Below are 15033 nucleotides of genomic sequence, written 5' to 3' on the forward strand. Positions count from 1 at the left end.
ACATAATTTGGTGGGGGGGCAGCTATTCAGGAGGAGCTTGCAGGGTGATTCTTCTCTTTCATGTGGTATTGGTGGAGGTTGCTTGGTAGCATGCAACTGGGATACCACCTGTCTTGGGGTCTCAATACAGCTTCATTCGCCTGTTTGGTGCTTTGGCAAGGTTATCTGAGCTGGGACTGTGGACCAGAGCCCTGCCATGTGACCACTCCAGCATGGTGGTCTCAGCACAATGGCCTTGAATTTCTTAGGTGGCAGCTCAGAGCTCCAAGAGCAAGAGTTTCAAAGAAGGCAGAAGCCCTAAGGCCTTTTTCGATTCAGACTTGAAAGTCACATAGTGTCACTTCCATTACCATCTGTTGGCCAAAATACTTAGAAACCTGCCCAGATCCAAGGAGAGAGGCAGTAGATCATACTTTATATGGGAGGAGTGTCAAAGAATCTGTGGCCATGTTTTAAAACTGCTAGAGTCATCACCTTCTTTTAATTGTCCCTGCTTGGGCAGGGACTTGGATTCTGATCATTACTTTTCAAGGGGACCTATTAAGCCCAGGCACTTAACACCTGATTATTGAAGAATTTAAATAGAATCACATATTTTGATGGCAGCTGAGATAATCTCTATTTAAAGTGGCATTGTAGAGAGAAAGAAAGAGATTACATATTTTGGGCTACCCGTCTTGAAGCATTTCATAAGCCAGCCTGTCTCAAATGCCCCTACACAATGTAAGACAGGAATGTGTCTGGGAGGGCCTTTTGCAACATTTTTCTTCAATGTTTTTCTTAAATGGCCAAAGTATAAATTTCAGCAGCTTTCACAGCATCTTGTACTTTTCTGTCATAGTCTTCCTCACCCTTGTGATGATAAGTTCAATGCCTAATTTTCCCCATAGGATGCCACGCTCTCTGATAGAGAATAAGCCTGTATCCTCTGCATCATGTGTAGTGTGTAAAATATAGCAGCTGTGCAACAAACATATTTCACTGGCTACTTATTTGGAGAAGGTTGTAGAGAGAAGATGGGACTCACTACTATTTAATGTTTATAATTTGCTATGAAATATTTGATTCTTTTTTTTTTTTTCCAGTTAGAATGATGACTATGAGGCCCGTATGTCTGGAATCTGAAGTGTAACATTTAAAACCTTAACAAGTTCCCTGGTGAGTCTAACCAGTTCACTCAGATTATTGAAAGACACAAGATAACATCCACATACCCAACACTTACTAATAGCTTTGTTTTATTATTCAGTTAATTATTTCATCTTTTATAATCATACAATAATTCTCTTTTAAACAACACTGTTATACCTGAAGATGGTCACATGATATTCTTTCTTCCTTCTACAGTAGTAAAGTGTTTTTCTTCATACTCAGTTTTTTAATAGAACATTTGAATATCAAGAAGTGTAGTTAACTAAAAAATAATGAATGGACCAAACTCCATGGAAAACAATTGCACACTCAATTAAAAGTCTAATGCTATTACAGCGGTTCATGTACATTCAAGAGGAAACTCCAGAGGTCTTGGGGACACGGGAGCTGGGAGAGTGTTGGTGGGATATAAGCACCTCCCTTAAGACCTGTTTTGCAGCTTGAAAACTCGAGGTTGAATACTGGTCCAGTACCATCACCCTTTCTAGCCAGGATGGGTTCCTTCTGGCAAGCATCAGGAAAAGTCAGCAGGGTGCGATCAATAGTGTCTCAAGGGGAAAACATCCTCCAGTCAATTGTACAACCATCCTAAGACTTTCCCCTGCCCCATTCATATCAGCCTTTTTAACTTGAATGTAAGTAGGAGCCAGTCATAGTTGTGTGCATTGTGTGTGCACGCATGTGTGTGTGTGTGCACATACATACACACATTCAGTGGGGAGAACTCAAGGGGAAACTGGAGGAAGAAAGTCTTGGGGAAAGAGGGGTCTAAAAAAGGAGGGTCACAAAAAGAAGAAGTAAAAGACAAAGGTAAAGAAGGTAGAGGAACTTGGGAGACTGAGGGAAAGATAGGAGAGAGGAAGATAGTGTGTCTAAAATAAAAAGAAGGAGAGGGTGCAGAGGAGGGACCCTGATACCTGCTTCACCCTCTCCCTGGTCTGTCAACTTCCACATCATCCACTTCTGGGCACGAAGGCATCGGCAGCCTCACCCTCCTTCCACTCAAGCTTAAAGCACCATGTTCTGCACAGACGTGAATAGAAGGATGGCAAACAGTAGCAGCAAAGAGATGCTCTGGGCCCCGTCCGATTGGCCTGTCACATCTTCTCTGGCAATGGTGAAATATTTGCCCCTTGAGGCACTTTAACTGAGGCTCCAGCATTTGCCACAGGTGGGACAGTCAGTTTTTCTGCTGATCTTTTCTTTGAAAGTAGGGGAATCTCTGAGGCAGGTGCATTAGAGAGTTTGAAATAAATCCTTCAGCGTTTGGAAATAAGGAGACAGGAGAGTGAAACCACCCTGTGCTTTATCTCAGCCTCATCACAGGCTTCCTTCTCAGTCATGAGGGTGGGGAGGAGGGCCATGTGCAGTGGAACTGAGGGTCCCAAGGGTGCTCTAGCTCCAAAGGCCAAGGGCGCACTTTGGCCCCTCCTCCTTCCACTGCACAGAGGACACATCCATGCCACAGATGCTTGGGATAGGTAAAGCTCTCTGGGCAGGCTCCCTGTTGGGCTGAGGGCTCGGACAATTGTGTGCCAGATGATACCAGAAACAGAACTGAGTATTGCAGGGTAGCTAAGATCCTGTGCCCTGGAGACCAACAGCCTGAACTCACACTGAAATTCAGTGTGAGTTAAGTGCATGAGGGATTTGGGGCAAGTTGTATAACCTCCTTGCCTCATTTTCCTCAACACTAAAATGGAGACAAGAATAGCACTTTCCTCAGGAGTTGCTGTGAGAATTCAATGACACCTAAAGTGCTTAGAGCAGTGCCTGGCATACAGCAAACACTCAATAAATGTTGCCTGTCATTATTACTATTTAGAAAAAAAACCAGTATAGCTCAATGACTAGCCTTATAGGTCCTGCATCTGTTTCCTGACCTTTCTCATGTGTTTCCAAATGAGGAGCCCTGGTCAAAGGCATGATGGCTGAAGGTGTGTGTTCAGGCCACTGAGTTGTATGGGATGGCTAAGGCCATTGCTAGTTAACAGGGCCTTGCCAGGCTCTTTCTGAAAGTCTGGGCTTCCTGTTGCCTGGGTCACTATTCGTGACCATGCCAATGCTTGGGCGGTGGGATGGAAACAACACTCTAGTCCTTAACTGCAATCAGTGGTGCTTCCCTACACAGAATTCCAGCAACTGGATGGGCAGTGACCATGGTGGAATCCTCCTGCTTATGGTTATCAGAGAAACGATTTGCAAAACTAGCAACACAAGCAAATTTAGCAAGGTGGGGATGAACAGACGTTTTTTTGTGATCAATAATAGCTTTAGTTCACTGTAACACTGATATGAAAGTGTTGACCCCTCCTGGACCCCATCAGACATCCGCCAAGCCTTATCTGCTCAATCTAAGAGGTGTGGGGGTTAAAGATAATCCAGGCACATGGATATATATTGGTAGGCTGGAGAAGTCCATCCAAAGGAAGCATGGATTTTTTTAAAAAAATAATAAACTCCAAGTCTTTTCTAGAATGTGGACTGCTAACTAGTCTCCCAGGTAGACTTTTCTGAAGGTGCATTTGACAGATGGCATCTTGTTCCCTCTCAAAGATCATGTTGTTCAGAGGAGGGGACAGAGATCTGACACAGGGAGATTTAATCCCAGTCCTGGCTTAAAATAAGGAAGGATCTCAAAACCCAAGTGGCCCACTGGGGCCTATAATGAAAGCTGGTTACACCTTTCAGGTATGGAAATAGTGACAGCAAGGCCTAGGAAGAAAACCAGGAGGCACAGACAAGGGCCACCTTCCCCAGTTTTCTAATTGTCTTTCTCTGTGAGCAGGGCCAAGGCTCCCAGAGTGAGATGCTTCCTGAGGCATGTTTCAGCGTGGGGCCTGAGGCAGGCCTAACAACTTTCTGACCTCACCTCTATCCCCGGTTGCAGTGGATTTAGGAACTCAGTGAGCACAGGGTGCCTACTTAATAGACTTTTCATGGGGATCACAGCAGAGCTCTTGAGCATTTTGGTAATCTTCTCGGGGAAAAAAATGAATGGAACAAAGTAACGGCAAAGCAAACCCCAAAGTAATCCTCTAAAGAAATATGGCACTGCATGAAGCCACTAGCTGGCAGATTTCCCAATCATGCAGATGGAGAACATCATACTGAAGAAGTTCTGCAGGGAGCAAGGATCACTTTCTCCCTGGTTTTGATGTTGCTGTGGAGGTTTTAATGTTCCATTAAAAAATATTAAAAATCCACAAACCAACCCAGATGGATCCCTCCTCTTTCCTACTTCATTCTGGCAGCAGCTCCCTGACCTTATGGTGCTAGATCTCTTTGCTGTCCCCATAGTCGTTGTAGGGGATGCTCAGGGTTTGCTCCTCACACGTCTTCCTGAGGTCCCGGCTGAGCTCCGCCCAGTCAAGTCCATAGGGTTTGATCTCGCTGTAGCGGCACCCCAGGTACTTGAGTGAGCTGCGCCGCAAGCTTATCTTGGGTTCCTGAAGGAGTCCATTGCACCAACTGCTGAGGTCCCCAAGCTGGGAAAGGATGAGACCAGCTTTCCTATGGATCAAGCACAGAGGATACTTAAGTTAGAAAGAAGAGAGGGTCTGGATGAACACAGCTACTGTTAGTGTGAGACTCTAAACTTCAAGAGGGCAGAGTGTGGTGTGTTTTCTCCCTATTTTACCTTTGGCACTTAGAACAGTGAGCCCTCCATAAATATCTGTCAAGCAAATGAATGAATGAATGAATGAATGAATGAACGGGATAAATGTTCAAAGTGAGCAAGCACCAAAAAGAAACAGACAAAATGTAGTAAGGAAAAATAAGAAGAGAAAATAAAAAAAAAACTAATATTTTAGTGGAAATGCATGCCTTCTAAAAATCATAGAGTTGGCAGGTTTGAAAGACAAATCAAATCAAGTTTCTTTAAAGCTAGTCATTTATCATCACTAAATGACAAATAATGTGCTCGACTGAATATTTCCCTTTCCAAGGCCGCTTCTGACCTAGTAGAAGCAGCCATTATGTTGAACTGAAAAGGATATTAGATGTGACCAATTATGCCTGGATGGAAGTAGCTGTAGTGTAATAAAGGCAAGGACAATAATACCCTCAGTTCATGTTGACACAGGATTATCCTTTGGGAAAATGAAGACTGTCAGTTGCACATATCACCTAGTTAACCTCCAGGTGAGCTCATGCTCCATTTCTCCACCTCCCTCAGAAAGTGAAGAGGCCATTATCATTGTCACTTAGCCCCAAAGGAGAGGGAAAACAAAGAAGGTGATGAAGGTCACCTGAGCCATTGCAGATTCCTGAGAGAGAAGGGAGAGAGGAGAGCAAGGTGCCCCAAGTTGCACACACTGGAAAGGAGTGATCTCCCTGGGCCAGGAGCACAGAGTGTGAGAGCCTCTGGCATCTAGTTTGGGGGAAAGGACTAGCAACACTATGTCACTGGTGCAGACCAGTGGCACTCACTTTTGGTGTCATAGATAAAGAAAGCCTAGAGTCAGTTCTCAGACCTTACTGGATTTGACTCTGAATACAGGAAGAGTAAAAGATCAGGATCACCTCATTCAGTTGTGTTTTTCTTATTCTTTAAAAATGCAAGTAACCAGAGACCCATGAAGGAAGATACTCTCATTTGAACAAGGTCTTGTGACCTGGAAAACTCAACAAAGACTACTGACTTGGAAAACTCAATAAACACTATTCTTTGCAGCATTTATTGACTGCTAGTCTAACTCATGTGTGGAACCACTCTTTTCTAGTTTCATCAACAATTTGTATTAGTCTGTTTTCATGCTGCTGAGAAAGACATACCTGAGACTGGGCAACTTACAAAAGAAAGGTTTAACTGGACTTACAGTTCCACATGGCTGGGGAAGCATCACAATCATGGTGGAAGGTGAAAGGCACATCTCACATGGCGGCAGACAAAAGAAGAGAGCTTTTGCAGGAAGACTCCCATTTTTAAAACCATCAGATCTCATGAGACTTATTCACTATCGCAAGAATAGCACGGGAAAGACCTGTCCCCATGATTCCATTACCTCCCCCCAGTTCCCCCCCCAAACACGTGAGAATTCAAGATGAGATTTGGGTGGGGACACAGCCAAACCATATCATAATTCCTTCCAGAAACTGAAATTTTATTCACCTTATTTAGAGAGAGGTTTCAAAGAACAATAGCCACATGCCTTTCATTTCTCCTCTACTGTCCTGGCAGAGAACATCACCAAGGGATGACCTCCCTGCATTTCTAAAGGGTGAGCTGGGAGAAGGGCGGAGATTGCAGTCCATCGGAGGAAGGGTTTGAGCTTCCGCAGCAAAGTCAAGGGCTAAGAGTGGAGTGAAGTCATGGGAGGTACAGTCATATTTTCTCCAACTTCAATAGTGGGTCAAAAGAAATCAAACAAACACTCTGCCTGCTGACTAAATCATCTTGGGCGGATGATCTGTACTTTCCCTATCAGCCTCTGCAGTTTGGCCAAGCAGGTTTTCCAAAAGTTGTCATCAACAAGAACTCTGGTGGCCCTGCCTCCCAGTCTGTCCTACTGTATGCCATTAGTTGTTGACAAGTTCATGGGAGGTGGAGAAAGGGGAGAGGCAGAAGAGGGAGGGACAACATCGGCATCATCTTCAAGAAATGAACAAAGAACTCCCATCATCCTTCCAAAAGAATGAATTTAATTAGCCCATACAGCCTTTGTTGCTGCTTTCAGTGCTCACTTTAAATAATAATAATAATAAATTTGGGATTGCCGTTGACCATTTTGGAGCCTGTGGCTTTCTTTCTTATTCGTAGAGCAACCAGTGTTTTTCTCAAACTATTTTCAACCCTCAGCTCAATCTGGAGGCCTCATTGAGTTTTAATGAAATTGGATTGTGGTGAACTGAGGGAATCCTCTGTTTGCTCAGAGGAAGTAAGCAGCCATAGACCCTTTTCTGCTCATCTTCACAATTAACCCCAAAGTGAGTTGATGTATTTCAAAACAGAGGATTTTTCCTTTCCTGTGGTTGTCTCTGAGATCCATGACACTAAAAAGCCAAATTTTATTTCCTGCAGACTAATGAAACTACACAATGTTTTCTAATATATAGCCATGAAAGACTAGTATTACACATGAAGGAGCCTCCTGGGAGGAGACTGTGCAGTCAGTGGTGGCCTTACTTTACAACAAGATCTACATTTCTTCCCCTGCTCACTTTCTTCATTAACCAATTTTGCTTCTGACTCTTGAGTCACAAGAGAGAAATTTTAAAAGCACTCCAAATGCCCTTAGAAATCAAGATGATATATGCAATGTTAGTGCTTTTCAAATTGTGACATTTATGTTCCCTGACAAAGAACTGTATATATACACTCAATAAATGTCAAAAGAGAGAAGGGAAGGGAGAAGAAGAGGGGAGAGGGGAGCAGAGAGGAAAGGAGTGGGTGGAGAAGGAGGTAGAGAGAGTGGAGAGGAGAGGAGAGAGTTAGAGAATGGAGTTGATATTAGGGATGAGTAAGAATAAGGTAAAGACAAAGATAGGGTATGAAGTGAAGGGGACATTTTTAAACATGTATCTACTTTCTAACCCAGGATTTGTCTCTTACCAAAACTGAGACAAAGCAAATTAAAAATCCCTTACATTTTTCTCTCTGGTCTATAGTGGTGGCTCTCTTTGCCCAAGAACTATCACTCTTTATAAACAGGAAATTATTTATGGATTGTAGAAAAATCCTGCCAGATCTTACACATAAAATCATTTTATTTCAGGAGATAAACCTAATTTTCCTCTTTCCTTCAAAAGTAAGAAAATAGAATGTCCTCAATGACGGTCTTCTGGGAAAGTTTATAACTGCAAGTCACAGCAGGCCAAATGAGGCTGATTCTCTCTCCAGTTTGGTCAGAGGTCAGATGGATGGGATGACTTTTGGGTGGTACTTTCATTCTGCCCTGTTGGCTGGAGTGAAAGAATTCTTTAAGAGACAGAGGATTCTATAGTGTTGATTTTCTTCATTTCCTTCCTTCCTTCCTTCTTTCCTTCCTTTCTTCCTTCCTTCCTTTTAAATTTGCTCCTTCCCTCTTCATTTTCTTTCTCATTCATTCTTTTTTCTATTCTCACAGCCCTTCCCCTATTTTTATTGTTTCTGCATGAGCACCTAAATAATTTGGGGACATATAGGTAATAACATTCCATATGAAAATCCTTTTTATCATACTTATCCAAAAATTAAATCTTTCCAGGGAAGTCTGTTTTCTCAAAGCAGCAATATACAGTTATGATTAACAGAACAAAAGAAAAGTGAAAGAGAAGAAAGTGCACATTCTTCTCATTTCTTACTTTCCAAGCACACTATTCTGTTTGTGCAACCTAAAAGCGGTGGGTGTGGAGTATTAGGCAGTTGTGGCCCTTGGGGCCAAGAGAAGTTAGCACACACTATGTGACCCTAGCTCTGGCCAAGATTGACGTCAAGATGGGTCTTTGTCTACTCTCATGTTGCATTTCAAGAGATGTGGAATTTAACTCAAAACAAGTATTTACAATGCATATAATATATGAAAAACCTAAATGCAAAAAATATTTTTGGATAACTTCTTTAATAAAATTCCAAATTTTCTTTCACAAGACCATGCTTTTGGCTCTTTGAGTTTTAGAATGCAATGTCAACATGATAAAAAAGGAGGGTAAAATAGGTCATGAGCAAAATTGTTTTTCAGAGTTCAGGAAAAGCATTCATGGCTGGACTGCTTAAATAGAGCTCATCCAAAACTAATCTGCATGGGCTGAACTGTCTTAAATCAGGGGACTTACTTCTCTGATTGCCTAAGCTCATCCAGGAAATCTCTACAACTTCATGGATGCAGTATTACAGCACAAGATATACAAAATTTCAAGAAGTCTTTAAAAGGGTTGACTTAGTTTATTGATTACCTGGGACCTAACTCATCCTCACATCGCCAGGTGAATTCCCCGAAGCTCTCGTAGTGCTGGTTATAGTGGTAGAGGACCCGGTGTAAGGTGGGGGAACCCAGATCCAAGAGGGTATTGTAGGCGGTCTGCTGTTCCTTCCCACTGGTGTAGCCATTGAAGAGATTGTAGATCTTGTCTGCTATTTCTGAGGAAGCAGGAAAAGGAAAATAAGTTCATATTTACATATATACAAAATAATGTATGTATACACATACATTATATATGATCTATATCATATAGATATATCATAGACACATGTAGATCATTTATAATGTGTATATAATATGCATATATATCATATAGTATATGCATACACATAAATGTGTGTATGTGAATATGTGTGTATATACATATATGCATGTTTGCTTATGTGTGTGTGAGTATGCTGTTACTGAAAGAGTATTGAACCCAAGGCCTGAAGAAAGTGATTTGAGTAATTCACTTTGTGTCTGCCCCACCAGGCTTCAGTTTTCTATTCTAAAATGAAAGCCTTTGACTAGAATACCTCTAAGGTTTGTTTCAGTTACAATATTCTTTTTTTAACTCAGGTTTTCTAAAAATACCTAGCTTGAGGAAAAAGCTCATATATTAACACTTTTTTGGCAAGTGCAATTCCAGGGAAGCAGGAGCGAAGATAAAGAGAAATGAAGCAAGAAAGAAGAGAAAGTAAATATAAGGGAGAGCATGAAGGAGCTGGTCATGCCTTCCTGATGAGCTGATTGCCATATTTTGCAGGAGAGGATGTGTGACTCACTGGATCTCCAGTGGGTCATTCGGGGTAGAAGGAAAGAATTTATCTCCAACTTCCATCCGTGATTGGTCTGAGTGTGTTCCCATGGGTCATTAACAACCCTACACTTCTAGGTGGCACGTGCTTGCATACCAGGGTTCCTGCCAAAGCAGCAGGGCAGCCCTGGCAGCGAGTGGTGGGCATTCGGCTCAGGGATGAAGTGAGGCACTGTCAGGCGGTGCTTGCGAGTGACATGAAGAGTCTGAAGTGGCCTCATGACTGTGGGAAAGCAGAACCCTTGTTAGGACCACCTAGACCAGACGCAGAGGCAGATCTGTGGAGACCCAGAAATGGAATCTAGTGTAAATGAGTAATCTTTCCATGGAATTTATGTCTCTGATATTTCTTCCTCAAAGGCATAAATTGCTAAGTCTGAAGTTGGTGGTGTGGCAAAGTGGAAATGATTTTGTATAGACTTGGCATTTTTTTCTTACAGAGCTCAAAGTACTTCATCATTAAATATTTTCTCTTTTAACTTGTCATAAAGGAGATGTATTTACATTTTTCTCACTAAACAGCTGGGAAACTAAGATCTGGAGAGCAACACTTTGTCTTGGATGCAGTGTTAATTCTGGGGATGAAGAAATGAAGTCCACAGGTTCCTAAGCCACAACTTGGCCAATGTGACTGCCTGTTAGCTCGCAGGCATGGTAGCCTGATTCCTTGTCAAACTTCCAAGTGACTTCAGCACTGCTGGTCATGACAAAGTCATCCTTGTAGCAGTTTCCAGAGTTGGAATGAATAAAATTTCTACCTCTATCCTGCCCAGACACAGAAATTATTTCTTTACATTTCTGTCTTACCTGCTGCCTATGAGGACAGGAGCCAGATTTTACGCCCTTACTGTCCTGAGTGGCTAGCACAAGGCCAGGCAATCTAGTAGATCCAAAAATGTTACCTGAATGAATAGAACTTAAACCTTGGGGAACAATTTAAATTTACTTTGGGGAAGAGTTTCTCAGTGATATCTCTCCATACCAGGTCACACCAATCCTGTAGCAACCAAACTTGCAGCCAGCATATAACTTGAGTATAGAAGTCCACTTAGATTTTCAGGTTGCTAAAGTTCTCATATTGTTAAAACTGGAATCAAGAAACAAAGAGGATAGTGATTTAGAAAATAAATATCTATGGTATCTCTAGTTGTTTATCGAAGGCCTATGATTGCCAAGAACTTTGCACATGTGAATTCCAATTCTCACACTACCGCTGAAAGATGGATATGAATGTGCCTGTTTTACAAATGGGAAGATTTGGGAAAAGGTCAAGTTACCCACCTGCCCAAGGTCACACTGCCAGTGTGAGATGGAGTCAAAATTGAAAACTACGCCTATCTGCCATTGCTATTGTGTACTGATGCGTGGAAATAGGTGATGTATAACCAATTTAAGGTACAGGAGGCAGAGTCATGGGATGGAAAATCTGGGATGACTCTCTCTAGTCAAGGGCATTTCCCTGATTGGGCCACAGATGTCAAGAAAGAGGGAATCCTAGTAGCTGTGCAGGCGGTCTGTCGTTTCTGAAGTTGAGTTAAGAAGAGGCCGAGGGACTCTTCTTCTAAGAGCTGTGTTGTGTTCCATGGGAGGCAGGGAGCGCTTGCTGAGAGAAGAATGACCAGGGGAGGGAAAAATGCTGGTCATAAGACCAGAGCTGAGATAGGCAGGTCTGGACTTCCTCTCCCGCCCCTGCACTGGTGCCAGTCTATGCTTACTTGTTGTGATGAGAAAGAACAGTCCACATGCCAGGCCCTGGTTGTGGTAGTCTTTGCTGAGGAGCAGTGATGGCTGAGGAGATGCCAACCATCCTCATAACATAGCAGTCATATCCAGCTAGAGAAGACTAAAGGCTCCCAGCTTTTGCAGCACGTGGGATGAGACCAGTTTCCACCACAAATCTCCTAAAACCACAATATTCTAGCTCTTGGGTATGCTTAAGAGCCCACATCAGTAAGTGAGATGCTGTTTTCAGAAAGATCTATGCTCCAGGCTCCTAGCGCATGAATATTTCTGGCTCCTCCTATTTTCACAGAAAGAATTGAGAGAATTTATTTTGTTAGTCTTCATAGCATCTCAAGAATTCACTAACTCAAACAATGGAAAATAGTAGAGGTATTTTTAGTTATAATTTTACTCAATTGCAGGTTCACAGAAACCTCAAGCTATTCAAGACAGATACCTGTCTTTTCTCTCTTTAACGATCATGATGTTTGGAAATACATAAGACGCAGGTGAAAATATGGCAAAGAGCCTGTCTACACAGTCTCATCACAAAAAACTTGATGAGAAAAGAACTGAGATCTCTCAGGCGGCAGGATAAATTAACAAGGCTGAGACTGAGGCTCTCAGGCCCAGGCACCATGGCAACAAATGGAGTTGGGCCACACCCACTGTGTGACTGGGGACAAGTTACTTAACCTCTGTGGGTCTCAGTTTCCATGCCTGTTCAATGATGGTTAATAATACATACCCTCCAAGATTCTTGTGAGAATAAAAGCTATATTAAATGTCAAACCTTTTTTTTTTTTTTTAAAGCACAATGTCTGGACATAGTAAGCTTATATTTATTCGTTTATTAAATAAAATTGTTTTCGAGTACTTACTATGTGTCTGACAGTTTTCTATGTCCTTGGGCTATGTTGGACAAAAATCCTCACCCTTATGGCACTTACAGTCTGGTGGTAGGAGACAGTCAGGTCAGGTAAGCAATAAACGTAGTAAATAAGTAAAATATAGTGTGTTAAAAAGTGGGGAAAAATAAAACAAGAGGAAGTTCCTCCTTCCACAGCCTTTGTATTTCTGTGAAATCTGTTCTCCAATAATGAAAAGGAGAACCAGAAGGATTTGCCAGTGGGTTGGATGTAGAGCATGAGAGCAGGCAGGGGTCACTCCACCATCCATCAAGTCAGCCCCTTGCTCACCGTCCTCCAGGGCTTCCCAATCCAATCCCAGGCAGAGTCCAGTGCCCTGTTTTGATGACCAGGCCCTGCGGGATCCTTCCCACACTCTTGGAGCTCCTCTCCTGCCCTTCTCCCTCCCACTGTGCCTCCTTCCTCTTCTTCAAACACGAGCCAAGAATCTCTGTACCGCTGCTCCTCGATCTGGAAAGATCTTCCCCTAGATTTCTGCATGACTTACTCCCTCACCTTCCCAAGCCACTCCAGTTAAAATTCCACTCTCTGCACCTCCTATCCCACAGCCCTGCTTATTTATCTTCATAACACATATTGCCATCTGAAATATTACACCCATTACTGTGTTGTTGTTGGTGGTCATCCTTGCTAAGATATAAGCTCCATGAGGCAGGAGGTTTGGCTCCAACTGCCTAGGACAGGTATTTAGTAAGGGCTTAAGGTATATTGAATGATGTAATGAACTCATGAAATCAGATTGTAAATTTCTTGAAAATAGATTTTGATTCTAATTACTTTTGTATGTAGCATCTAATAGCAGGGTTCGCTAAACGGCTGTGGAAGGAGCAAATAAAGGGATGGATAAACATTTATGTCTGCATCAGGAAGAGAGAACGGGCATCAGGGAGGGATGGATGAGAACTAGCCTTCCACGGATGAAGCTTCATGAAGAAGAATTCTCAGAAGGCCATGCCCCAACCTAGAGTCTAGCCAAGAGGGTTGATCTTATTACTCACATGAGCCTGAACCTACTGTGGGAGGCTGGTTTCGGCAAAACATCAGTAGAAACTTATTTCCACAGTGGCTTTAGTGTCATGATGCAGGAAAATTCTTCAGAGAAAGTATCTAGTTTAGGATAAATCTTCATATAAGGGATGAAGTCTGGCTTTTAGCTAGATAATGAGGAGCTGAAGTCATGCTCCAGGTCACTTAAAAGGTAATTCCCATTTGTTATTAGATTTAAACTTAGAACTGAGTGCAGCAAGATCGTATTTATGATCACCATCTGGGTGTGAGGAAGACAAAGCATATGGTATTTTGGTAGAACTTCTAGAACTGTATTAATTAGCAAGGATACCCTCAATTAGTCTAACTCATTAATTCTGGATTTACCTGCACAGGACACCTTCCTGGCTGAAGGATAGCAGGCCCTGGGAGTGTTATTTCACTGTCTCAACACTAAATTGGTTCTTCTGCTCCCAGTTCGTCTGCTGGGATTTCAGAAACTCTCTTTATTAAGAAGCACAAGGAGGCAGAGCACGTCCTGATGTACTCTGGAGGGCTTGGGCTGACCCGAAGGAGCCCCACATGGAAAACTGTGTAGTTGTCTGCTCCCAGCAAACTTCCCTATATGGGCCACTCTTTATTCTAGAATTACTTTCTACCTAGCCATCTCTGCAGGTAGCATCATGCTGCATCCCCTCCACCTGCTAATCACCTCCCTAATGTCCCACCACCTGCTGCGTACTCCCTGATGTCCCACGACTCACTGCAGGCTGTGCTACCTGCAAGGACACCAGCATACTCTCCAACACAGGAATAGCGGAGGCACCTTCTCACCACCTGCCTCTCTCTGGCTTAGAAGAAGAAATCAGCAGATAATGAAATAAGGGTGTCATGGATCCTCTCCAGACAGTCTCTCATCCGGGAGTTTTCAATTCCAGTTTTCCCCATCAGGGAATTGCAGAGACCTTCGAAAGTCATTCAGTCTAAATCCTACAAGCAAGCAGCACTCACTCCAGAGGGTCTAAAAAGGGAGATTTTCGGTATGTAACTTGAACAGTCTTTCAAAATGTGAGCCTTTTCTTCTTCATCAGTATTTAGAGACAAGGGGAAGTGCTTCAGTCTTTGACATAATAACTCTCTAACCATTTTTTGGTAACCTGGACAAAATGGGAATTGGGTAAAGTAACAAATGTGAGTACTGGTTCTGCCAGATGCTTTGTGATATTGATCACTTTACTTACTCTACTCTGAACCTCAATTGCTGCATCTATAACATGGGGGTACTGTGTCATTCATTCAGTAAATACTTGTTGACTTCCTAGTAGACAGCAAGCTCTATGGTTGGTTACTCATAATAATAGCAGGTTTTACTGAATAATTATTATATGCCACGCATTGGGTGGGTTTTTTTTTCTATTTTACATTAATTAAGTCATTTAATTTTCACTAGAACCTCATTAGCTAGGATACTACCTCCGCCATTCCCACTTTACAGATGAGTAAACTGAGGCATGGGGTGAAGTAACCTGTTGAAGATCAA

General features: G+C 42.6%; 1 protein-coding gene across 6 annotated transcripts in view; it reads right to left on the minus strand.

Annotated features, from left to right (window-relative positions):
• The window catches only part of ASTN1 (astrotactin 1), a 377384-nt gene that overhangs the window by 69532 nt on the left and 292819 nt on the right, over positions 1 to 15033 (minus strand). For 2 of the 6 annotated variants that reach the window (XM_005540073.4, XM_015446023.3), the window contains exons 22-23: positions 9031 to 9214; positions 1222 to 4665 (exon numbers count right to left, since the gene is read on the minus strand). In XM_005540073.4, the coding sequence (XP_005540130.3) occupies positions 4428 to 4665; positions 9031 to 9214 (422 nt within the window). In that variant the 3' untranslated portion in view covers positions 1222 to 4427. Of the gene's footprint in view, positions 1 to 1221; positions 4666 to 6239; positions 8059 to 9030; positions 9215 to 15033 lie in introns of those variants that run through there. The other 4 variants (XM_074021074.1, XM_015446033.4, XM_074021135.1 and 1 more) reach the window with 2 other exon arrangements.

Source organism: Macaca fascicularis, chromosome 1 (genome assembly GCF_037993035.2).
Source record: "Macaca fascicularis isolate 582-1 chromosome 1, T2T-MFA8v1.1".
Classification (NCBI taxonomy): domain Eukaryota; kingdom Metazoa; phylum Chordata; class Mammalia; order Primates; family Cercopithecidae; genus Macaca; species Macaca fascicularis.